Below are 26,155 nucleotides of genomic sequence, written 5' to 3'. Positions count from 1 at the left end.
TCTTCCCCTCTGCTCTTCCCCCAGTTCTCCCCACTCTTCCCCTCTGCTCTTCCCACCACCAAACTGTATTCATCATACGTCAAACAGGTCGAAACCATTTGCGAACAGAAGCGCACCAATAAATAAATAAAACCACTATCAATATTCTCTCACTCCAATTTCTCGCGGATATTTATTTAAATAAGACAAATTTTGAAAAAAAACTACACAGACACGGAGGCATATTTTCACTGGAGAAAATGCGGGTGTAGTTGAATGAATTTTAATAAAAACGTACCATCTTCCCCCCGCTTGGTTGGTGTGCGCCGGGAGCCATGTTGGGTTTCCGTTGGGCAGAAAGTTGAAGAACAAGTTTGAATGTTTGAAGCCCGGCGGCTGGTGATGGTGAGCGTGCGGTGATTGGGATCGCGGGACGGACACGTACTGGCATCGCGCCCTGTCGGCCATGGTATCGAGGAGCAGCTGAAGGGAGAGGAGAGGCGAGGCCGGACCGCTTGTTTAATAGAGCGTCGAGTGTGTGAGGAATGATTTCCAACCAGCAGAGTGGCAACCGACCGCGGGCCACTAACAGCGGCTCGATGCTTCTCACCCCGCAGGAGAACGAGTGTCTCTTCAACTGCCTGGGGAGGAAGTGCCTGGTGAGTCCATGGTACTTGCAGGGAGCGGGGAGGAGAGCGGAGCTCGGGCATGGGCTACGGCCAGTCCCTGGTACCTGCGCTCTACTGGGAGTGCGGCTCGGGCCTGTGGTACCTGCAGTGCGCGGAGGCAGAGCTGTGGCCCTTATAAAAGTCCCTGAGCTAAAACTCGGGCCTGAGCAAACCGCGCGGAGAAGCAGGAGGATGATGCAAAAATAGATTCCAATTGCCGGTGTCGGGATGAAAAGAGAGAGAGGGCGGAGGCGGAGGGGGAGGGCGGAATTCGGTTGCTATGCTTCGGGTTAAGAGGGAGGGTGCTGCCCGGGGCCTCTCACAACAAACGTCTGCGACCACGTCAAGAGAGGAAGCAGTTCACGTGCAGTTGTGTTAAATAATACCACAAGCCAGCTAAGCTCGGTGAATTCCCGTGATCAATTTAAGAGCAAGCAGCTCTTCTTTAGTTATTGTACTGCGCAGTTGGGAGCTACGTTAAAATAATCTGCAAAGAAAAAACCGTATATTTTACGCACTATTATCAGTGAAGTTTCTGTTATGATGTGTCAGATGGAACACACTCCAAAAAAAATGCGCTTTTACAGTTCAAGAAGACGTAGTGTAAAAATTTCGTGCACGACTTATGCTTTACTGAAATCCTCGTAAGGTTACGAGTATAAATTTGGGATTTTCCTGTTGGGGTATCACGTTTTTTGATATTGTTTGACATGAGGATTCGTGTATTTGTTTACCGAATATCAAGAGGGTGCTATTTCATTATAAAATGAAATCTCAATAAATATAAACTAGTCACTACATAGCGTACTGGCATAGCTTTACTTTACGCTGTCTTTCAAAGAGATTTGCATCAAGTCGGTCTGTACAGTGTCCTTTTTACCTGTTAAACACCAGTGTCGAATTTGTGCCAACGGGAAGCTGGTCCTATAGGTAGATTGCCTTTTACAAAATACTGCAAAGCAAGAGGGGTAAATTCCTATGTCGAAGTAAAGTTGTTTTCAATACATAATAAACCATTTAATTTGTGTTAGCATAGTTTTTGCGAGTGCACTGTTAAGCAGTTTGCCAGATGTGATTGTAAAGTGCAAGATGTCATTGTAAAGTGAAGGTTTTTAAATATACATGGTTTGCTTCATAAATATATATGACTTGAATACATTGTGATGCAGAGAGTTGCAAAGAATGGGCCCATAAGTAATGTTATTTCTGCATCTTTCACTCACAGTAAAAGCATAGCCTATTAATACGTGGCTTCCCCAAAACCTAGTATGAGTGCACATAGAATGGCCTCCTTCTGTGTTGTAACCATTCAGCCTGTCGAGTCCATGCCGGCTCTCTGCAAGAGCAATCCAGCCAGTCCCACCCTTTCCCCATAGCCCTGCACATTTTTTCCTTCACGTACTTATCTAATTCCCCTTTTAAAGCCACGATTGAATCCCTTTCAGGCAGTGCATTCTAGATCATAAGCACTTGCTGTGTGTAAAAAAAAATATTTTCCTTGTTGCCTTTGGTTCTTTTGCCAATTACCTTAAATCTGTGTCCTCTGGTTCTCGACCCTTCTACCAATGGGAAGTGCTTCTCTCTATCTACGCTGTCTAGACCCCCTCATGATTTTGAACACCTCTATCAAATCTTCTCTCAACCTTTTCTGCTCTAAGGAGAACAACCCCAGCTTCTCCAGTCTATCCACGTAACTGAAGTCCCTCATCCCTGGAATCATTCTAGTAAATCTCTTCTGTACCCTCTCTAAAGCCTTCATATCCTTCCTAATGTGTGGTTCCCAGAATTGGACACAATACTCCAGTTGTAGTCGAACCAGTGTTTTATAAAGGTTCATCATAACTTCCTTACTTTTGTACTCTATGCTTCTATTTATAGAGCCCAGGATCCTGTGTGCTTTTTTAACCGCTTTCTCAACCTGTCCTGCCACCTTCAGCGATTTGTGCACATATACCCTCAGGTCTCTCTGTTCCTGAACCCCCTTTAGAATTGTACTCTTTAGTTTATATCACCCCTCCTCATTCTTCCTACCAAAGTGTATCACTTAGCACTTCTGTGCGTTAAATTTCATCCGCCCATTCCACCAGCCTGTCTATGTCCTCTTGAAGTCTATCACTATCCTCCTTACTGTTCACTACACTTCCAAGTTTTGTGTCATCTGCAGAATTTGAAATTGTGCACTGTACACCCAAGTCCAAATCATTAATGTGTATCAAGAAAAACAGAGGTCCTAGTACTGACCCCTGGGGAACACCAGTGTATACCTTCCTCCAGTCCAAAAAACAACCGTTCACCACTATGCTGTTTCCTGTCACTTAGCCAATTTTGTGTCCATGCTGCCACTGCCCCTTTTATTCCATGGGCATCAACTTTGCTGACAAGCCTATTATGAGGCACTTTATCAAACGCCTTTTGGGAGTCCATATACACCACATCAACTGCATTGCCTTCATCTACCCTTTCTGTTACTTCATCAAAAAAACTCAATCAAGTTAGTTAAACACGATTTGCCTTTAACAGATCCGTGCTGGCTTTCTTTAATTAATCCACACTTGTCCAAGTGACTGTTAACTTTGTCCCGATTATCGTTCTAAAAAGTTTCCCCACCACCGAGGTTAAACTGACTGGCCTGTAGTTGCTGGGTTAATCCTTGCACCCTTTTTTGAACAAGGGTGTAACACTAGCAGTTCTCCAGTCTTCTGGCACCACCCCTGTATCTAAGGATGATTGGAAGATTATGGCCAGTACCTCTGCAATTTCCACCCTTACTTCCCTCAGCAACCTAGGATGCATCCCATTTGGACTTTAAGTACAACTAGCCTTTCTAGTACCTCCTTTATCAATTTTTAGCCCATCCAATATCTCAACTATCCTCTTTTACTTGGCAGCATCTTATTCCTTGGTGAAGACAAATGCAAAATATTCAGTCCCTCAGCCATACCTTCTGCCTCCTTTTTGGTCCCTAATCGGCACACCCCTCCTCTTACTACCCATTTACTATTTATATGCCTATAGAAGACTTTTGGATTTCCATGAATGTGTTGCACTTCCCAATTTGCATGGGCTCATGAAGTGGATTTTCTGAGTCACACCCTTCACACCCACAGGCTCACACACTGTATACACTGTCTCATATTTGCCCAGTGCTCCCATGACCCAAAATTCCTCCAGTGCACCTATCCCTTACTACTTCCATGCCCTCAGTTGTTCCCAGCACACATTCCCACCTCCCCATTCTCCCGACCCCCTCCCTAACTGCCTACGGACCCCGAGCTCCGGAGTCCTCCCAATCTTCAAACATTCACTTTGAACGCTGCAAAGTTTTGTTCGCCTACCCTGAATGGTTCTCGGTCTGCCTGCCTGACCTGGGGGGTTCTTCGCTCATCTCGTATGCTATCTTGTCCACCTGCCCAGATTGTTCCTCAGCTTGCCAACTTATTTATTTACTTGCATTGAGTGGTTTCTGGTCCATTTGTCCTAAGTGCTTCCCAGCTTGCCCTACCAATTAAATACTACCCTGCTGCTTACTGTTATTCACTTTGGAAGGAACAGTTGAATATTTTTTTAAATGGTGAGAAACTATTAAATGTTCAGAGGGATTTGGTTGTCCTTGTACACAAAACACAAAGTTAACATGCAGATGCAGCAAGCAATTAGGAAGGCAAATAGTATGTTAGCCTTTATTGCAAGGGTGTTGGAGTACAAGGGTAAGGAAGTCTTACCACAATTGTACAGGGCTTTGGTGAGACCACACCTGGAGTACTGTGTACCGTTACCGAAGGAAGGATATACTCGCCTTAGAGGCGGAGCAACGAAGGCTCACTAGATTGAGTCTTGGGATGAGAAGGTTGACCTTTGAGGTGAGATTGAGTAGAATAGGCCTATTCCCTCTGGAGTTTAGAAGAATGCGAGGTGATCTCATTGAAACATATAAGATTCCAAGATGGCTTGACATGGTAGATGCTGAGAGGCTGTTTCCTCTGGCTGTAGAGTCTAGAACTAGGGGACATAGTCTTGGGATAAGGGGTCAGACATTTAGGACTGAGATGAGGAGGAATTTCTTCACTTGGGGTTGAATCTTTGGAATTCTCTACCCCGGAGAGCTGTGGATGCTCAGTCGTTGAGTATATTCAAGACTGAGATCGATAGATTTTTGGACTGTAATGGAATCAAAGGATATGGGGATTGGCGCAGGAAAATGGAGTTGAAGTTTAAGATCAACCATGATCTTATTGAATGGCGGAGCAGGCTCGGAAGGCCGTACAACCTATTCCTCCTGTTTCCTATGTTCTTAAGTTACCTTGTGTGCTTCATATCTCACCTGTCGGGCTTGAGTGTTTCTTGGCTTTCTCGTGTGAAAGAGAAGAGCTGAAGACAGTGAGAAGTAGAGACACATATACAGTGGTGAAAAAGGATATGGGGAGAGAGGGAGACGAGTGGTGGTGGGGGAGAAGAGAAAATGAAGTAAGTGGAGGGAGAGACTTTGCAGACCTACGAGTACCATAATCTTTAGCTAGAAGGATGAAGGCAGAATTGAGATGGATTTTGGAGGGAAGGAGGTAGAAGTGAAGTAATTTAGGGAGGAAAGAGCACCCAATGGTGGGCCTCAGAGCAAGAAGTTGCCTGGTATTACAGGAACAGAGGGTGTATACTGGTCTGTAATGCTGGAGGAGATTGCTACGGTAGGGTGAGGTGAGGCAATGGAGAGAGTTCAAAGTGTGGATGGCAATTTTGAAATTTATTTGCTGGGGCACAGGGAGCCAATGAAACAAACAGAAAATGCTGGAAATGCACAGCAAGTCAGTCAGCATCTGTAGAGAGAAAAAGACAGGTTAATGTTTAAGACAGCATCTTTTTTTTGATCGTGGGATGTGGGCAACACTAGTAAATGTAGCCTTACCAATCATCCCTGGTTGTTCTGAGAAGGTGGTGGCGGGCCTTCTTAAACTTTGTGGTGATGGTGCTCCCACAATAGTGTTAGGCAGGAAATTCTGGATTTTGACCCACAGCAATGAAGGAATGGTGATCTATATCCAAGTCAAGATGGTGTGTGAACTGGAAGACAAGTTGGAGGGATTGTTCCCACCACATTGCTACTCACCACATTGTCCTTGGTGGTAGAGATCGCAAGGGAGGAAGGTGCTGTCAAAGTAACCTTAGAGTTGCACTAGTGCATCCTGCAGATTGTACATACTACTGTCACAGTGCGCAGTGGTGGAGAGGTGGATAGTGAATCCAGTGGCTATGGCACCAGTCAAGCAAACTGCTCTCACCTGGTGTTGAGCTTTGACTGTTGTTACGACTCCAGGGGAATGGTGAATATTTCATCACACTGCTAACTTGAGACTTGTAGATGGTGGATAGACTTTGAAAGGTCAGGCAGTGAGTCATTTCTCGGAGTACCCAGCCTCTGCCCTGCTCTTGCTGACAGTGTTGACATAGCTGGTCTAGTTAAGTGGTAACCCCTAAAATGTTGTTAGTGGGGACTCAGCGATAATGGTGCCATTGAAGGTCATGGGGAGATTTCTGGTCTTTCTCTTGTTCGAGATGGTCATTACTCAACTACTTATGTCGTGTGAATGTTACTTGCCACTGTCAGTCCAAGCCTGGATGTTATGGAGGTTTTCTTGTGGGCTGGGATGGGGTTCTTCATTATTGGAGGGGTTGTGAATGGAGCTGAATACTGGATTTATCGAACAGCGCCGCTCCTGACGTTATAACAAGGGGAGGTCATTGAAGTGGCTGAAAATGATTGGACTGAGGATACTCCAGTCTGGAATTCCACCCCCCCCTCCCTCCCCCCCCCCCCCCCCCCCCCCTCCCCCAAAACAAAAACCTCTCCACCTCTCTTAAGGGTCTGCATCCCAAAATGTTAACTGGTCTGTTCTCTCCATGTGCTGCCTGATCTGTTCAATTACTCCTTTGCTTTCCTTGCTCCCTCCCTATCCGCTAACTCCCCATAAAGTCCAACTTTCCAAAACCCAGCTGCTGTAATCCTGTCTTGCACTAAGTCGTACTCCGCAATCACTCACATCCTCCCAATCTCCCAACACACTGAATTTAAAATCTTCATCTTTGTCTTCAAATCCCTCCAGGATCTTTGTGCCCTCTATCTCTATAAACCCCTCCAACATTGTTTCCCCTCCTGCACACTTTGATTCTTCAACTCTGACTTTTTGTGCGCCCTGCCCTTTGGTCACCCACTATTGGTAGCAAAGGCTCCCAACGCTCCCTCTTAGGCTTGACGCTATTCCTTGATTTTTTTTTTCTCTTGATCTCTTTGCTCTCTTCTCTCCTCCCCGCCCCCCTCCCCCAATCCACTGTAATGCAGTATGAAATGTTTTCTATGTTAGAGTGCTATACAAAAGCCTGATGGTGGTGGTGATGTCCATTCATATCAGGGACTACACAGTTTAAAACAAATCTAATTGTGTTATAATGTCTGTAATGTACAATCCATCATCTTTTTCAAAAAACCAGTAGGTCTCCTGCGGCATTGCACAAGTACAGTAATTAGGTTAAACACAGTTGGAGGGTGGGGGGATAATTGGACCATGGCAGGAGATGGGGAGGGGGAGAGCATAGGATAGGGGGAAGTGGGAAGAAGTGGGGTGAGGAGGACCAGGGGGCAAAGCAAGGAAGCTACCTCAGCAGGAAGGGGTGGCCCGAATGTTCACCTAAGTTGGCATAATTGGAGGTGCAGTAAGCCTTTTCTTCATCCAGGGCCCACAGTTGCTCTATATGGGAGGGGAGGGAATTTTGCTGAGTTACTTGTTTGATTTCCACCCTCCCACCCCAAGCAGATACATTTGTGCCACCTTTGAGCAGGAAGACAGTTGATAAGGGGAAAATCCTTCATTTCTCCCAGGATCTGATTTCCATTTGTTTTTGTGTGCAAGGGAGGAAGGTTGGCTTTCTCCCAGTACAGCCAGACTGCAGAGTCTGTGATTGATAGAGGTTTTACTCATTTCATTTAAGATTTCCTGCAAGCGAGAATTATTCATCTGATAATGGCAGCTTAAGGGGAGGGAAGCTTTTTAAAAAGTACACATTCTGAAAACTGTCAATAAAGTTGCACTTTGGAAGATTGAAGGGGGATCAGGCTTCGATGAAAGGGGGTGAGCCACACCTTGCGCTGTGCCGGGATGTGCGGCTAGGCTTTGAGTGCGGGTGGGAAAGCAACATGTTCAGCTAGCTGACAAGCAGCTGGCTGCTTGCCAATGTGTGGAACTTTAGATCGATTCACAAAAATCTCTTTCAATATCAGCAGCCACTTTACCTAATGTTAGTATGACCTATTTAAAATAGAAATCAACCATTTACATCGCTATCTACAGACATAACTGTTACTGCAAATATATGCTGGCAGTTTTACAATTTTTTTTTCTCTAGACAAAGGTCTGACATTGAGATTTTCAATGCATTTTGAAATGGAATCCTATAATCCATGCAACAGTTTTAATATATGTTACATAAGGGCTCTGACTTTTAGATCAAATCTAATTATTGTAGTCTAGTGTGATGTAAAGTTTATCACGTGATATTGCAACATCACAGTTGAGACTGTATTAATACACCTATGGTACAAATGTCAATCATCCAACTTTTATTGTCTTCATATCTACCTGCTAATCTATTCTACTTTTCCGTTTTTCTCTTTCCTCCCAATGAAGATTTTCTGCAGTATTTTTGTTCCTAATCAGCCACTTAGCTTGCTGTGTCCGTCTCTTGATCGGCTATATTCATGATTGCTGACTCAACTAATTCCACTGCCCACTCTCATGTTTTGCTTCTTTCTAGGCCATTGCTAATATTGCTGCAATGCTTCTGTTTTGCCTACCATCCTCCACACCCCTTGAAAATTGTATTAACAAACTCTGCTGCTTCCTTCTCCGATGTTATGTCAATACTCCAGCCATAGAATGGCTGAATCAGCTGCCAATGACTTGTGGGGTGCAGCATATTGTGATGTTGTGCCAACCATTCTGTCATCTTTGTGAAATATGCTCTTAGTTAGCAAAAAAAAAAGACATTTGAATATAACTTTGGTATTGCAAAACAGAATGCTCTGTTGTGGTGTTTAATCTTATATGCCAGTTTTATTTGCTTGAAATAAATTTAGAGTAATATATTAAAATTTTCGGTTACCCAATTTCTTAAGTCAGTTCAATATTTCCGAACTATAAATCTTTCACAACAGTTGAATCGCAGAATTAAATAATTGTTACACAGCTAGTATAATTAGTCGACTGTGATGTTCCATTAAATCTATGATTGCCACTTCATAAATATCTAGGCCATCTCAAAATAGGAATGTTGGGAGAGGTCAGGTTGTATTTTTTTGTAGCGATTGACTTTTTAAAAAAAAAGTTTGCTCACACTTTGTTTTGCCACTTTTCACTACAGAAGATCTCCCTTAACTGAGTAACTTCAGTTTGAAAATTAAGTGACTATAAATTCCCTATACAACATGCATTTATGGCTTGGGCAATGCATAATTCTGTTTTGGGCCCATTTCTAAATTCAAGTTGGTGCAAGCTATGCACAAAAATGTGCATATAAGAATGATTTGGCATTTCATTTTCCATTCATTTAGTGTATACCTGATAAAGTATGTATTTGTTAGCTAGAATTCACTGTGAGCAGTTTGACATTAGACTCATTGGGATAAAGTGCATAGCCCACTTATAACTGGATTTTTATTGAGTTCATGTTGTACCTGTTTGTTTAAGTAGACCCGTTGTTAGATCTGTCATGTTAAAAGTAATTGAGCTGATATTTTTCATGTATTTTACATGTCTGTCTTGCCGCCCTTCCCCATACTCCCACCAGACGTTTCAACCCTCCTGGAAATTATATGGACAAAAAACTGCTTTCTTGTAGCAATTCATGTCTGCAAAATATCTAACATTTATATAGTACTTGAGGAAAAGGACATTTACCTGTTTTACAAGAGGGAGAGATAGATGCTAAGTAGTAAATAAAGGACTTGTTGGTAGGAAGAAAGATTAAAGGCACAGAAAAAGTGGTATGTTTTTGGATGGCTTCAGAAGGCAGGTAGCAAGGCAAAGTGATTCTGGAAGAGTTCCAGAAGACAGGATTAGCCTTTGGTGGATTCCCTTCAAAGATAACGGTGAGGGAAACAGTTGGGAAGAATACAGGAACCTCCAACAAAAACTTTTTTTTAAAAGGCAGAGGGGAAAAGAGGGAACTAGAAGTGAACATAGCTGCAGAAGCTGAACACAACGGTAAGATATTATAGTAGTCGAACAGCAAAGCATGATCAAAGAAGAATTGAGATTCTTTAAGGATGAAAATAGGGTTGAATCTGAGGATGAACTAAAAATAGCTAACATACTCAATATTTACTTCTTGAAAGTATTTGCTGGAGAAGTATTAGTAGCGTGATATTCACCATAGGAGGTTCTACAACTAAACTTAGTGACTTTAATATCACTTGCTTGTACATTCTAAGCAGGTTTCAAGAGCTGCTCAAAACTAAAATCCCTCGAGTTCGGTGCTACGTACCCAAGAGTATTAAGTGCGATTGGGGACAAAATATGCAAAATGCTGACAGCCATTGAATTCTGGATTGGGAAAAAGCCTATTTTTAAGAAGGGTGATGAAATAAGCTCAGGTAACTACAGAATCATTAGTCATTCATTAGTAATTGACACAAGAATGGAAATGATCATTTGATATTATTCGGGAGTACCTATATGAACATAACCTAGCAAGTGGTAGCTAACTTGAGAAGAAACAGAATCATAGAATCATAGAAGTTACAACATGGAAACAGGCCCTTTGGCCCAACATGTCCATGTCGCCCAGTTTATACCACTAAGCTAGTCCCAATTTCCTGCACTTGGCCCATATCCCTCTATACCCATCTTACCCATGTAACTGTCCAAATGCTTTTTAAAAGACAAAATTGTACCTGCCTCTACTACTGCCTCTGGCAGCTCGTTCCAGACACTCACCACCCTTTGAGTGAAAAAATTGCCCCTCTGGACCCTTTTGTATCTCTCCCCTCTCACCTTAAATCTGTGCCCCCCTCGTTATAGACTCCCCTACCTTTGGGAAAAGATTTTGACTATCGACCTTATCTATGCCCCTCATTATTTTATAGACTTCTATAAGATCACCCCTAAACCTCCTACTCTCCAGGGAAAAAAGTCCCAGTCTGTCTAACCTCTCCCTATAAGTCAAACCATCAAGTCCCGGCAGCATCCTAGTAAATCTTTTCTGCACTCTTTCTAGTTTAATAATATCCTTTCTATAATAGGGTGACCAGAACTGTACACAGTACTCCAAGTGTGGCCTCACCAATGCCCTGTACAACTTCAACAAGACATCCCAACTCCTGCATTCAATGTTCTGACCAATGAAACCAAGCATGCCGAATGCCTTCTTCACCACCCTATCCACCTGTGACTCCACTTTCAAGGAGCTATGAACCTGTACTCCTAGATCTCTTTGTTCTATAACTCTCCCCAACGCCCTACCATTAACGGAGTAGGTCCTGGCCCGATTCGATCTACCAAAATGCATCACCTCACATTTATCTAAATTAAACTCCATCTGCCATTCATCGGCCCACTGGCCCAATTTATCAAGATCCCGTTGCAATCCTAGATAACCTTCTTCACTGTCCACAATGCCACCAATCTTGGTGTCATCTGCAAACTTACTAACCATGCCTCCTAAATTCTCATCCAAATCATTAATATAAATAACAAATAACAGCGGACCCAGCACCGATCCCTGAGGCACACCGCTGGACACAGGCATCCAGTTTGAAACACAACCCTCTACAACCACCCTCTGTCTTCTGTCGTCAAGCCAATTTTGTATCCAATTGGCTACCTCACCTTGGATCCCATGAGATTTAACCTTATGTAACAACCTACCATGCGGTACCTTGTCAAAGGCTTTGCTGAAGTCCATGTAGACCACGTCTACTGCACAGCCCTCATCTATCTTCTTGGTTACCCCTTCAAAAAACTCAATCAAATTCGTGAGACATGATTTTCCTCTCACAAAACCATGCTGACTGTTCCTAATTAGTCCCTGCCTCTCCAAATGCCTGTAGATCCTGTCCCTCAGAATACCCTCTAACAACTTACCCACTACAGATGTCAGGCTCACCGGTCTGTAGTTCCCAGGCTTTTCCCTGCCGCCCTTCTTAAACAAAGGCACAACATTTGCTACCCTCCAATCTTCAGGCACCTCACCTGTAGCGGTGGATGATTCAAATATCTCTGCTAGGGGACCCGCAATTTCCTCCCTAACCTCCCATAACGTCCTGGGATACATTTCATCAGGTCCCGGAGATTTATCTACCTTGATGCGCATTAAGACTTCCAGCACCTCCCCCTCTGTAATATGTACACTCCTCAAGACATCACTATTTATTTCCCCAAGTTCCCCAACATCCATGCCTTTCTCAACCGTAAATACTGATGTGAAATATTCATTCAGGATCTCACCCATCTCTTGTGGTTCTGCACATAGATGACCTTGTTGATCCTTAAGAGGCCCTACTCTCTCCCTAGTTACTCTTTTGCCCTTTATGTATTTGTAGAAGCTCTTTGGATTCTCCTTTGCCTTATCTGCCAAAGCAATCTCATGTCCCCTTTTTGCCCTCCTGATTTCTCTCTTAACTCTACTCCGGCAATCTCTATACTCTTCAAGGGATCCACTTGATCCCAGCTGCCTATGCATGTCATATGCCTCCTTCTTCTTTTTGACTAGGGCCTCAATCTCCCGAGTCATCCAAGGTTCCCTACTTCTACCAGCCTTGCCCTTCACTTTATAAGGAATGTGCTTACCCTGAACCCTGGTTAACACACTTTTGAAAGCCTCCCACTTACCAGACGTCCCTTTGCCTGCCAACAGACTCTCCCAATCAACTTCTGAAAGTTCCTGTCTAATACCATCAAAATTGGCCTTTCCCCAATTTAGAATTTTAACTTTTGGGCCAGACCTATCCTTCTCCATAGCTATCTTAAAACTAATGGAATTATGATCACTGGTCCCAAAGTGATTCCTCACTAACACTTCTGTCACCTGCCCTTCCTTATTTCCCAAGAGGAGGCCAAGTTTTGCCCCCTCTCTAGTCGGGCCATCCACATACTGAATGAGAAATTCCTCCTGAATACATTCAACAAATTTCTCTCCATCCAAGCCCCTAATGCTATGGCTGTCCCAGTCAATGTTGGGAAAGTTAAAGTCCCCTACTATTATCACCCTATTTTTCTTGCAGCTGTCTGTAATCTCCTTACATATTTGCTCCTCAATTTCCCGTTGACTATTTGGGGGTCTGTAGTACAATCCTATCAAAGTGATCTCTCCCTTCTTATTTTTCAGTTCTACCCATATAGACTCAGTGGGCGAACCCTCGGATATATCCCCTCTCTCTACTGCCGTGATGTTCTCCCTAATCAAGAACGCAACTCCCCCTCCTCTCTTACCTCCTGCTCTATCTTTCCTATAGCATCTGTACCCTGGAACATTGAGCTGCCAGTCCTGCCCCTCCCTTAGCCATGTTTTAGTAATAGCTATAACATCCCAGTCCCATGTACCCATCTATGCCCTGAGTTCATCTGCCTTGCCCATCAGACTTCTTGCATTGAAATAAATGCAGTTTAATCTAGACTTCCCTTGGTCTTTGCCCTGCTTTCTCAGACCATCTGTCCGATCATGTTCTGTACACTCTCCCTTACTGCCTTTTGTTTCTGTCACCACTTTATTTCCCACTGACTTCCTGCATCGGTTCCCATTCCCCCTGCCACATTAGTTTAAACCCTCCCCAACAGCACTGGCAAACACTCCCCCTAGGACATTGGTTCCAGTCCTGCCCAGATGCAGACCGTCCAATTTGTACTGGTCCCACCTCCCCCAGAACCGGTTCCAATGGCCCAGGAATTTGAATCCCTCCCTCTTGCACCATCTCTCAAGCCACGTATTCATCCTAGCTATCCTGTCATTCCTACTCTGACTAGCCCGTGGCACTGGTAGCAATCCTGAGATTACTACCTTTTGAGGTCCTACTCTTTAGTTTAACTCCTAACTCCCTAAATCCTGCCTGATCAACCTCCTTTTTTTTTCAGGAAGTGACAATCCCAAGAGAATAGTGGGAAGCCCTATGTTAGACTTCTGGAAAGCTCTTGATAAAATTCCAAATGGAACAGGCTGCTACACAAACTTGAAGCATTGGGTATCCTAGGTAAAAATTGGTGGTGGAGAAAATTGGCTGAAAGAGAGGAAAAGAAAGACTTGCATTTATATAGTGCCTTTCATGATGTCCCAAAGTGCTTTAGAGCCATTGAAGTACTTTTGAAGTGTAGTCACTGTTATAATGTAGGAAACGTGGCAGCCAATTTGTGCACAGCAAGGTCCCACAAATAGCAATGAGGTAATGACCAGGTAATCTATTTTGGTGATGTTAACGGATAAATATTGGCCAGGACACAGGAAAGACTCTCCTGCTCTTCTTTGAAATAGTGCCATGGGATCTTTTATATCCACTTGAGAGGGCAGACGGGGCCTTGGTTTAACATCTCACCCAAAAGACGGCACTCTCTGACAGTGCAGCACTCCCTCTACTGCACTGGAGTGTCGACCTGGATTTTGTGCTCGGGTCTTTGGAGTGAGACTTGAACCCATGACCTTTTGATTCAGAGGCGAGAATGCTACCAACTGAGCCACAGCTGCACCTAGGTAGCAGTGGGGGGCAGCTTTAACCTAACTGGAGGCAATAAACCATTGTGAGGAACCAGATGTAGTAGGAATAACCGAAACATGGCTCTATTTAAAACAAAAAGGAGTGGCAACCAAATATTGCATGTTATAACATAATCAGAAAAGATGGGGGGGGGGGGTGGAGTAGCTGTACTAATTAGGGATACTAATGGCTGTAGAAAAAGGGGACATAATTAACAGAAGGATAGAAACAGAATCCATATGGATTGAAATAAGATATGGGATCAATCATGCTAATAGGGGTATACTGCAGACCACCTACTAAGGCCTGTAAAGGATGTAGAGGAAGAAATATGTAAGCAAATATGTGAAATGAGTAAAGGACATAGAAGAATAATCATGGGAGATTTCACCTACCCCCCAAATAAACTGGCAAGAAGAGGTAGGTAAAGGGGTACAGGGAATGGAGTTTTTATAATGTGTGCAGGACTCCTTTCTTACCCAGTATGTAAAAAGCCCAAAAAGAGATGAAGCACTGCTGGATCTATTAATGGGAAATGAACCAGAGCAGGTGAGAAGTAAGTTTAGAGGAACATCTAGGCAATAGCGATCACAACATAATAAGGTTTAAGATAAAGATTGAGAAGGACATAAGACAAAGACCAAAGTAATAAATTGAGATAAAAAGCTGATTTTTAAGGGGATGAGAATGGAACTAGGGAAAATAAACTGGAAAAATTTACTGACAAAGAAATAGAACAGTAGTGGGAAACATTTAAAACAGTGATCAATAGAGTCCAAGAGAAATATATTCCCCTAAAAAGCAAGAACAAACTAGCCAGTAATGATACACCATGGGTAAATAAAGAAATACAGGCAAAATCGAAACTAAAGAAAAAGGCATATACTAAGTACATGGACAACAGAGGAGAGGATTACAAAAAGGTTAGGAAAGAAGCGTTTTAAAAAAAAATTAGGAAGGCAAAGAGAAACTACGAAATTAAATTATCAAGGAATATAAAAAGAAATAATAAAGTAGCCTACAGACACATAAATAACACAAGAAAAATCAGGATAGGGCCACCAAAGGATACACACAATACACTCAGGTAATGACAGCAAAGTGGCAGAAATATTAAATAATTACTTTGCCTCAGTATTTACCAGGGAGACTAACATGGTGGGTATGACGTTAGAAGAAGAGATCAAAAAAGATAAGAAGACATTTAAGATAGAAAAGGGGGAGATAATTGATAAACTAATCAAACCCCTGGTCCGGATGGAATTTATCCGCACATATTAAAAGCAGTTAGGGAAGAGATAGTAGAGGCACTGTTACATAGATATATAAAAAATCATTAGAAATGGGAATAGTGCCAGAGGACTGGCAGACAGCTAATGTGATTCCTATATTTAAAAAAGAAGATAGGACAAGTCCAGGGAACTAGAGACTAATTAACTTAATGTCGGTGGTAGGAAAGATAATGGAATCCTTATTCAAAGATGTAATAGAAAAACATCTAGAAACCGATAATATAATAAAGAATAGCCAACACAGATTTTAAAAGGGGACGTCATGCTTGACCAACCTTATTGTGTCCTTTAAAGAAGTAAGAGACAGGGTAGACACAGATAATGTAATACATTTAGATCTTCAAAAGACCTTCGATAAGCTAGCAGACTCATGACTAAGGTCAAAGCATGTGGAGTCGGGACAAGTAACAATGTATAGCGAACTGGCTACAAAACAGAAAACAGAGTAAGGGTCAAAGATAGTTACTCAGACTGGCAAAAGATGGGAAATGGTGTTCAACAGTGGTCCCAGCACCGATCCTTGTGGTTCACCATTTACTTAAACGATTTGGATTCGGGAATCAGAAATACAATTTCACAATTGGCGGATGACACCAAATTGGGGGGTATAGTTAATACTGAGGAGGACTGCAATAAAATACAGAAATACATTAATAAACTTGCAGAATGTGCATATAATTGGCAAATGAATGTCAATATAGATGTGAGATATTATACTTTTGGTAGGAAGAACAAGAAAGCCACATACTCCTTGGAAAATAAGAGTCTAAATGGGGTAGAGGAGCAGAGGGATCTGGAAGTACAGATACACAAATCGCTAAAAGTAGCGACGCAAGTTAATAAGGCCATTTATAGAAAAGCAAACAAAGCACTGGAGTTCATTTCTAGAGGGATAGAATTGAAAAGCAGAGAAGTTATGTTAAACTTGTATAGAAGCATGGTTAGACCATACTGTGTACAGTTCTGATCTCCATATTTTAAAAATGATATGGATGCACTGGAGAAGGTGCAAAAAAGATTTATTAGGATGATAGGCAAAACCTCTCAGTTTTGGTATCAGGAAAGATTGAAAAGGCTGGGACTCTTTTTCTCTAGAAAAGAGAAGACCGAGGTGACCTTATAGAGGTCTTTAAGATTATGAAAGGGCTTGATAGGGTAGACGTAGAGAAGCTATTTCCACTTGTGGGGGAGACCAGAACTGGGGCCATAAATATAAGATAGTCACTAATAAATCCAATAGGGAATTCAAGAGAAGCTCTTTACCCAGAGAGTGGTTGGAATGTCGCTTCAACTACACAAGGAGTAGTTGAAGCGACTAGCATAGATGCATTTAAGGGGAAGCTAGATAAACATGAGAGAGAAAAGAATAGAAGGGGATGCTAATAGGGTTAGATGAAGCAAGGAGGGCGGGGGCTCGTGTGCAAGCATGGACCTATTGTGCTGAATGGCCTGTTTCTGTGCTGCACATTCTCTGTAATTCTATGTATTCCGCCTGTCGGCAAACTGACGGGATTGGATGCAACACTGGCTTTACACCCTGCCCAATGTTACTGTACATTGAAGTCAATGGAGTAATATTGGGCCGAGTGTAAAACTAGCAATCAACCTGATCCGGTTTTTATGCCGCCTGGTGTGTTAGGTTAAAATTACCCCCTTGATGTCTGGCTGAGGAGATGCCTTGAGTGGAGTGCCTCAGGGATTGGTACTGCTCTACTGCTTCTGATCTACATAAATGAATAGCTTTGGAAAGAATGCAAGTTGGTGAGATTTGTAGATGTTGCTGAACTAGTGGAAGCAGTTGAGTCTTATGAAGTGGTCAAGGAGTTACAGAATGATCCAGACATTGTTTTGAAGTGGGCAGAACTATGGTTGATTAAAAAAATTGATGTGTATGGTCTTGCACATTGGAAGAAAAAGACTGGAGAATTTAATGAACAAATTGGACAAATTAGGGGAGAGGCTGAGAGATCTGGGAGTGCGAGTAAACTTGACCGACCATGTCAAGTCACTGCAGCACATGATATTTGAATTCCTACTGATTTCTAGAAGTGGAAGTTGGACCAATCAGAGCTGCTTCTGGGGCATAGTAACACTGCACCAGAAGCAGCTCTGATTGGTCCAACTTTTAGAAATCAGCAGGAATTCAAACATCCTGCTCTATGCTGAGTGCGCTCTATGCGAGGCAGCACCTGTATACACTTTTGCTTTGAATTTAAATTTAAACTGGCTGAGTTTCTTTAAAATGTAAAGAAATTCAGACTTTTGATGGACATCCTCTGGCTCTGGTGAGGTTGCATCAGAGGCTTTCCTTCTCGGCCAGCCTGTTCTCCTCACGGCCCTCCCCTGATATCCTTGTTGTGCCCCCCCCCCCCCCCCCCCCCCAGTTTGGGAACCTCTGCCATATGCTGTGATTACAGATGATGACCAATGTGTAAAAGTAGTACAGGTCTTAACGATGAAACGCTCACCTTTTTTCTTTCAAGAAGTTATGAACATAAGAAATAAGAGCAAGAGTAGGCCCTATGGCCCCTCGAGCCTGCTCTGCCATTCAATCAGATCTTGGCTGATCTTCGACCTCAACTCCACTTTCCTTCCCGATCCCCATATAGCTTGATTCCCCTAGAGCCCAAAAGTTTATCTAACTCAGCCTTGAATATGCTCAACGACTCAGCAACCACAGCCCTCTGGGATAGAGAATTCCAAAGATTCACAACCCTCTGAGTGAAGAAACTCCTCCTCATCTTAGTCTTAAATGGCCGATATCCTGAGACTATGCCCCCTAGTTCTAGACTCTACAGCCGGGGGAAACAACCTCTCAGTATTTACCCTGTCAAACCCCCTCAGAATCTTATGTTTCAATGAGATCACCTCATATTCTTCTAAACTCCAGAGAATATATGCCCATTTTACTCAATCTCTCCTCATATGACAACCCTGTCATCCCAGGAATCAATCTAGTGAACCTTTGTTGCACAGCCTCTAAGTTAAGTATATCCTTCCTTAGATAGGAGACCAAAACTGCACACAGTACTCCAGGTGAGATGATTATGATTTAAAAAGGAATGTTTTTAGGTGCGACTTATTACACACTGCTGTCAATTATTGTTTTCCTGCATTCCAAGATCATGTTTGAATGTGTTAATTGATTTATTATGTGAGTGAGGGGGTGGAAAGAGAATAACTTGGCCTTTTTCCTTCTAGCTGTCTCCTGTAGATTTCTGAAAGCACTGACTTCTTCCCCAGAGTACATTTCCATGACTTTTCACAGCCCTATGCAAGGAGATATTCTTCGTGGGAGCTTCTGCAGTGATTAGGTGCTATTTGACCATTAGTAGGTACTTTCGGGAAGTTTTTAAAATACAGTTTATTCCTGTTAATTCAAAGTTTTTTGTTCTGGGGGGAAAAAAATTTGGAATTATCCAGTAGTTCGAATAATTTGCCGGAGCTATCTTTTGAATAATTTCAATTTGAATTAACATATAATTTGAATTAAGCAACTTCAAATTAAGACAAGTAGACTATTAGCTATTTACCCATTTTGTGATTTCTTTTATAGTCCAAGATACATTAGTGCATAATAACAATTTGATTATGCATAACAACAATTAATGCATGCAAAGTTTATAAACGGTTTTTCAAGATTTCACACCATGTATGATTAGAAGAGGCATCTTTCATGTGGCTAGCAATTGACTTAGTATGTGTTGTTTCAGTTCCTGCTTTCCTGACCACATATATATGTACAAACCATTTGATGTGCTCTTCTGTGCATTTTATAGGAGTATGGCATAATTGTGACCTAGCACATTTAGAAATGTTGTACTCTGTGGTTATGAAAGGAAGTTGAGCATTGATCTCTAGGCCACTATTGCTATAGACACTTCTCTTGTGTGTTAGTTAAAATTTTAAGATGGTGATAGATGTACCACTCACTGCACTTAAAACAGAATTTTTAATGACTATAATTGGGCAGCACCCATTTATTTAAACATAGCATCTATATTCAAAAATATTTAGGAAGAACCTTATGATTACAAAATTCCAGATGTGATAGTCAGACAGCTTTATCATCAGAATATCATCCATGATCAAAGCACAAATTGTATGGGTTGTCTGAACGAGTGAAAATTGGATTTTGGAGGAGTCTCCTGACTTCGTATGTTCCTATTCTTTCAAATAACTGGCTATTGTGTAGGGAAGCAATATTGAAAAGTGATGGCAAAAATCTTAATTGTGATTTATAGAATACCAATCAATGCAGTATTGGCATACTTCACTCCATTATGCCCAGAATATTACTTGTCATATCAGCTTTACTGTAGGTTTTGCTTGAGCAATTTTATATTAATGCTTAAAATTTGGAATGAGCATATATTGTAAAAATAGAATATTGAAAATCGGATAAACCTCAGCCTTTGGTACTTTTCTTTTCGTCTGGTAAGTTTCAATGTCAGTTGCACAGTCTTCATTCTGTTCTGAATCCTTTTTACCTTGTCTCCACAACTGGAATACAGTGATCACAAAAGTGACAATTGTGGTGCCACAGGGGAAATACTGGACTTCCTCTTGTTTGAAATGATGATTACAAGGCACTTGTGTGGTGTGACTGTTACCTGACACTTGTCAGCCCAATGCTGAATGTTATCCAGATCCTGCTACAGGCTGGTATATGCTTCTTCATTATTGGAGGAGTTGGGAATGGAGCTGAACTGTGTGGAATCGTCAGCAAACAGCATCACTTCTGACCTTGTGATGGAGGGAAGGTCATTGATGAAGTAGGTGAAGATGGTTGGGCTGATGACGCTTCCCTGAGGAACTTCTCCAGTGATGTCCTGGGGCTGTAATGATTGGCTCTGACAACCACAACTGTCTTCCTTTGTGAAGAATGGGAGCCCACAGGAACAAATCAGAGCTAGCTCAGCATATGAGTGAAAAATTCCCAGCAGAAGAGCAAAAAACTGAGGATGCAGAAGCAGACCAAGTGCTAGCATAGAGGCAGACCAGAGAATACAGTCTCCGTAGAAAGTAGTGGCAAGGTAGAGGTCACAGTGAAGTCCAGAAGCCAGAGGAGAAATGGACTTTGACCAGGAGAAAGTGGATTTCTGTCCCAGACCCAACACAACAGAAGTTGAGAAGCCAGTTCCGATCTCAGCAGGAGGTAGGGATGGGTACTGTAGTCTGGAACAGGTTACCGTAAAACTTGAAGCGTGACTGACGGAGCAGAGTCACAGCAACAAAGTCTTGCAATGTAGTCCAGCAGAGTAGTGGTGTTATGGTGGCAGAGGAATCCAGGAAATAAAATTTGAGCAGAGTTCCAGCCATTGAAAAGAGCACAGTGAAAACAGAACAAACAGTGTCAGGGGATGGGCAATATGCTCTTTACGTAAATCGTAACAATAGACCCCTTGTGTGCAGGATACTATGAATTTGAACGTCCGCCACGTGTGTTGTCCTGTCTTTTTGGAAGGTAGATGGAAAAGTGCTGCAGTGAGATGTGGCCTATTTGTAAACTAACAAACTTACTTGGAGCACATGAATGAACAGAATACAGTTTTCCAGTGAGATGCACCCATGGAAAATGAGAGTTCTGTGTGAGAGGAGTGTAGAACATAATCAAGAGTTATACATTTGCTTTATAGATTTTTGAAAAGGTCTTCAATAAATTGAACTGGATCAAACTAACGGAGGTACCAAAGAATATCTGTATGAATTGAAGAGAGAGACGCCTGATTAAGGCTTTGTATATGGGACAAACTACAAGTGTTGGGGTAGCAGATGGAGAGTCTGAATCAGGAATGATAGGAAAAGGAATGTAACGGGTGCTGCTTGGTACCTTTGTTGTTTCAACATGTATGCAGAAGCAATGTTAGAAATGCTTAATCAGGTAGAGGAAGAAGTGAAAGCTGAAGGTTAGCTAGTGAAAGCTGAAGGTTAGCTAGTGAAAGCTGAAGGTTAGCTAGTGAAAGCTGAAGGTTAGCTAGTGAAAGCTGAAGGTTAGCTAGTGAAAGCTGTCGGTTAGCTAGTGAAAGCTGTCAGATTTGCTGATGACAAAGCTTTGGTTGTAAGTACAATGAGTGGGTTATGGAATGAAGATCAATGTAGGTAAGACCAAAGTTGTGCAGGTGAAAGATTGAAAAATTTAATAAGTGCGGAACAGTTGGATCAGGTGAGCCAATTTAAATATCTGGGAAGTATAATGACCGAAGATGGCAGATGTGCAAAGGAGGTGAGAGCTAAGATTACAATGGGAAAAGTTGCATTTAATAGAAGGAAGAGGATATTGACTGGACAATTGAATAGAGAACTGAAGAGTTTGCTGTGGTGCTGAAACGTGGACGCTGAGTGAAGAGATGGTCAGGCTTCTAGACAGCATTGGGATGTGGGTTTGGAGATGCATAGAAAAAGTAAAGTGGATAAATAAGAAAATGATGAGGTGTTGGCAATGATAGTAGAAGAACATCATTTGATTATCAAGAAAAGGCAAATGAATTGGATTGGGCAGGTGCTGAGAGGGGAAGGGATGTTGAAAGAGATGTTAGAAAGACTGATGGAAGGAAGAAGACCAAGAGGGAGGATAAGAAGGATGCTTCTGGATCACCTAAAGAATGGGAGATTGTATGGAGAATTGAAGAGAGAAGCAAAAGACAGTAGTTTAGAGAAGGGAGAATTGAGCCAGCACCTGCCTTAGGCAGACCACTGTTGGTGACACCCATTTTCTGTGGCTTCTCTTACCATGTAAAAACAATAAAATGCAACTTTGGCACTTAGACAGAACCAACTTACAAACTCCCTAAACTAGCTGGCCCCTAGATTTCCTGCCACAGGCTGCTCACGTTCATACCTCAGCCTGGAATTCCTCTTGAGACTGACTGCCTCAGACTTTCGTTGACAAACAATCCTTTTTTTAATTTCACTAACGCATGATGGGTATCCCCACGTTGATTTGAAAATCAAGGAGTCCGAAGACATTTCCTTGAGGACATGACCACTTGCCCCTGTGGCTTACCTTGTTGTCTCAAAGCCATAGTAATAGGCATAAATATGCTGTTTGGCTATTTTCTCTGAGACCCACTTAATCATTCTAAATGGTTTTGTATCTCTGGGAGTGGACCCCTTGTAAACTGAATGTGACATTGTATCAATAACATAATTCAGTATAAATTAAACCAAAAATTCCTTCCAGGCCAAAAAAGCCTTAAGATGTTACAGTAACTTGTACTATTACTGTGGGAGCTGTACTGGTCTGACATAACTTGGAAGTCCCAAACTAATATACTCGGGTTCAAATAGCTACAGCTTCTTGAATATCCCCCCAAAATTACCTAGATTTGAATAACTTGTCACCCATACTCGTAAATAACTGCCGGTCATACACAACTGAACATATTAGTTGTCTTGTTCAAAACCAGCTTGACTCCTCTCTCAAACTTTGCAGATTATTGATTACATTTGTATTAAGTTAAACTTGGGACAAGATTCTGACTGGTTAGTTATTTTTAAACTCCTTATGATTAGTGACTCAATTAAAGGACTTCTTTACAAAGCTGAAACAAGACAGAACTGCTTTCATTTTTGTCAGTCAATTCTGATGACCTTCAGATTACATAAACAGTGTGATACTAAATAGATGTTTTTCAGTATTAAATTACAGATTCATCTGGAGGGATAGAAACATAGAATCAGTTTCCAAAAGCTACAATTAATCAAAAACTGAGTGGCTAAATTTCCATTAGAACTAATGGCTTGTGGAAGCTGATATGATTATTTCAGAGACTATTGTTCTGCCAGATCTCCTTGTGCAGTCAGGGACCAAGGGTTTTGCCATTCTCCTTTCATTGCACACCCTCTCTCCATCTGGTCACACCCCTACTTTAGGCCAAGCCACAAATATGGAGAGTGCTGACACCACTTTCACATCCTTTAAAATTACATCAATTTGAATTTTACATTCTGCCCGGGGTGGGGGGGGGGTTTCCCTGATTGCAGCCCCTCGGTATACAATGGCGGGAAGGCTCTAAATGGTTGCCTTTCCCCACAGAGCTTTTGCGGCAGCCGCACCCATCCTCAGTGCATCCCTGAGACCTTGGAATGTGCCAGTCTGCAATATTCTGTCGAGTACAGCTCCGTGCACTGGAAGACCAGCAAGTTTCGGGCAGACCAAAAGGCGTCTTTCACCGAGTTGATGGTCTTCCAGCAGCAGTTGATGTCTGTCTCAGTGTGCGTCCCCGGGAACAGCCCATAGAGCACAGAGTCCTGTATTACGGAACTGCTCGGGACGAACCTGGACAGATACCACTGCATCTCTTTCCAGACCTTCCTTGCAAAGGCACATTCCAGAAGGAGATGGGTGACAGTCTCTTCTCCACCGCAGCCTCCTCGGGGACAGCGCACGGTGGTGCAGAGTCCGGGAGTGCATGAAGGATCTGACTGGAAGGGCCTTTCTCACCACCAGCCAAGCTATGTCTTGGTGCTTGTTTGAAAGCTCTGGCGATGAGGCGTTCTGCCAAATGACATTGACAGTCTGCTCGGGGTACTAACCGACAGAATCCATCATCTCCTTTTCCCACAGGGTCTCGATGACGTTATGTGCGGACCACTTACTGATCGCCTTGTGGTCAAAGGTGTTTTTTTGCTTGTTCCCTTAAAGATCTCGGCCACAGCTGACAGTCAAGTTCACTAACAGGCTGGGGCCTGATTCTTTGATCTGTGTGACCACCTTTAAAGTTATACTGAAACAAAAAGCTGTATCGCATTTCAGTGTTAAATAGATCACTAACCATTGACTGTGGAAAAGCTGTCTGCCATTTCGTTTGATCTGTCATAACTGGGAACTTAATGTCTCTGCATCTAACCTCATTAACATATGAGAACATCTTTCCTTCACAGAGACCATGCCGTGAAGCAAATTAATTGACCACCGTCTGTTGTAATGTGCATTTTCTTTGCAATGTAGACCCAGCTCACCAAAAAACACCATTTACCCTGTAATAACTATTAAAACTATACAAGTTAAAAAAATTCCATGCAAACGTAAAGTACAATTTTGACATGGGTGCATTATCCCACTCGAGCTTTATATAAAGTGGGGAGTGGGTTTTGGTTCATAGAAGACGTGCTCTGCTTCTCCGCTGGAGTTACTTTTCTGGAAGCGCGCCGGAAACCCCACTTGCGTGCGCAAAAAGGGTTTCCACAGCACTTCTGGCAAAGTAACGGAGCTGAAGCAGCTCCGAGAAATTTTCCTGCCAACATATCATCTGGTAGAGCCCATAGTTCATAAGTTATTAATTCTTAAAATGCTGGTCATTCTATTTGTTGACATAATCGAATGTATAAAAAAGTGTCAGCTTGATGCAATTCGTAGCACTCTGTTCTCAGAGTCAAAATTTGTAGATTCAAGCCCCACTCCAGGACTTGAGTTCAAAATCTTCGCTGACACTTCATTGCAGTATGGAGAGGGAGCTGCATTTTCAGAGATGCTGTCTTTCCAATGCAAAGTTAACTTGAGGCCCTCTGCCTCTTCAAGTGGGCATACAAGATGCTGTAGCACTTTTTGAAGATGACCTGGGAATTCTTTGCATCCTGGCCACTCTTCCTCCTGCAACTAACACAACCAAAACAATTTGGTTATTTGTTTGTGGGACCTTCCTGTGAAAATTGGCTATCACATTTGCCTACTTAACAAGTGACAACAATTTAAAAGTTATTCATCATCTGTGAAGTGCTATAGGATGTTCGGAGGGCAAGTTCTTTCTTTAAAAACTGGATCTGAACGTTTTTTCTCACTCTCTAGATAAGGGTTTAAAAAAAATCTCAAACGCTTCTTGGCCGTGGTTTTGCAGTTTCAGTAAAAGTTGAAGTATATAAATTAGACCCTCCAGGATTTTTTTAAATTTCACCATCATTTTCAGCTGTCTTCAGATTTTTTTTTAACTATTGAATTATATGCTCTCTTCATATAAAATCATTGAAAAGTTTTAGTAGTTTATATTACTACTTAAAATCTGATATTGAGACTGTTTCAGATCAAATTACTAAGATCAGGCAACATTCCAGGATGACTTTTACTCACTTAAAAACTATTGAGTGCTACTCCTGTGAGCTTAATTACATCAACTTCCCATGGGTAGATTTGTATCAAGTAGGTTTCAACAAGACTGGGGTTGGATATGTTTTTACTGTATACTTAGATTACCTAATATTTTTTTACAAAGTCTTACTATAGCACTTTGTGAAAGTTTTAGTATATGTAATGGTTTTCCTGTGGTGACTCAGGCAGAAGCAACAGTGTGGAAGACTTACTGACATTTATTCATTCTTAGCATTTCTGGTTGAATCTGGGCAATGGACCAGTGCACGCAAGTCAGGCTTCAGTAATGCGCATCTCCCATTTCTTCGCTGATCAGCAATCTTGTTTGCAGGAAGTGGTCAGGGTTTTTTCTTTTCCCCCTGAGAAATGTCAACTGTTTTTGGTAGGCACAAATGTCCAACTT

General features: G+C 42.2%; 1 protein-coding gene across 2 annotated transcripts in view; it reads left to right on the top strand.

Moving 5' to 3' along the window:
• The first annotated feature begins 299 nt into the window (after positions 1-299).
• The window catches only part of LOC137334820 (actin nucleation-promoting factor WASL-like), a 78,913-nt gene continuing 53,057 nt past the window's right edge, over positions 300-26,155 (top strand). The window contains exon 1 of one of the 2 annotated variants that reach the window (XM_067999820.1): positions 300-638. In XM_067999820.1, the coding sequence (XP_067855921.1) occupies positions 525-638 (114 nt within the window). In that variant the 5' untranslated portion in view covers positions 300-524. The remainder of the gene's footprint in view (positions 639-26,155) is intronic. The other variant, XM_067999821.1, reaches the window with a different exon arrangement.

This window comes from Heptranchias perlo, chromosome 18 (assembly GCF_035084215.1).
Source record: "Heptranchias perlo isolate sHepPer1 chromosome 18, sHepPer1.hap1, whole genome shotgun sequence".
NCBI lineage: Eukaryota > Metazoa > Chordata > Chondrichthyes > Hexanchiformes > Hexanchidae > Heptranchias > Heptranchias perlo.
The sequence above is the reverse complement of the archived record's forward strand: the minus strand, read 5'-3'. Positions and strand labels throughout refer to the sequence as shown.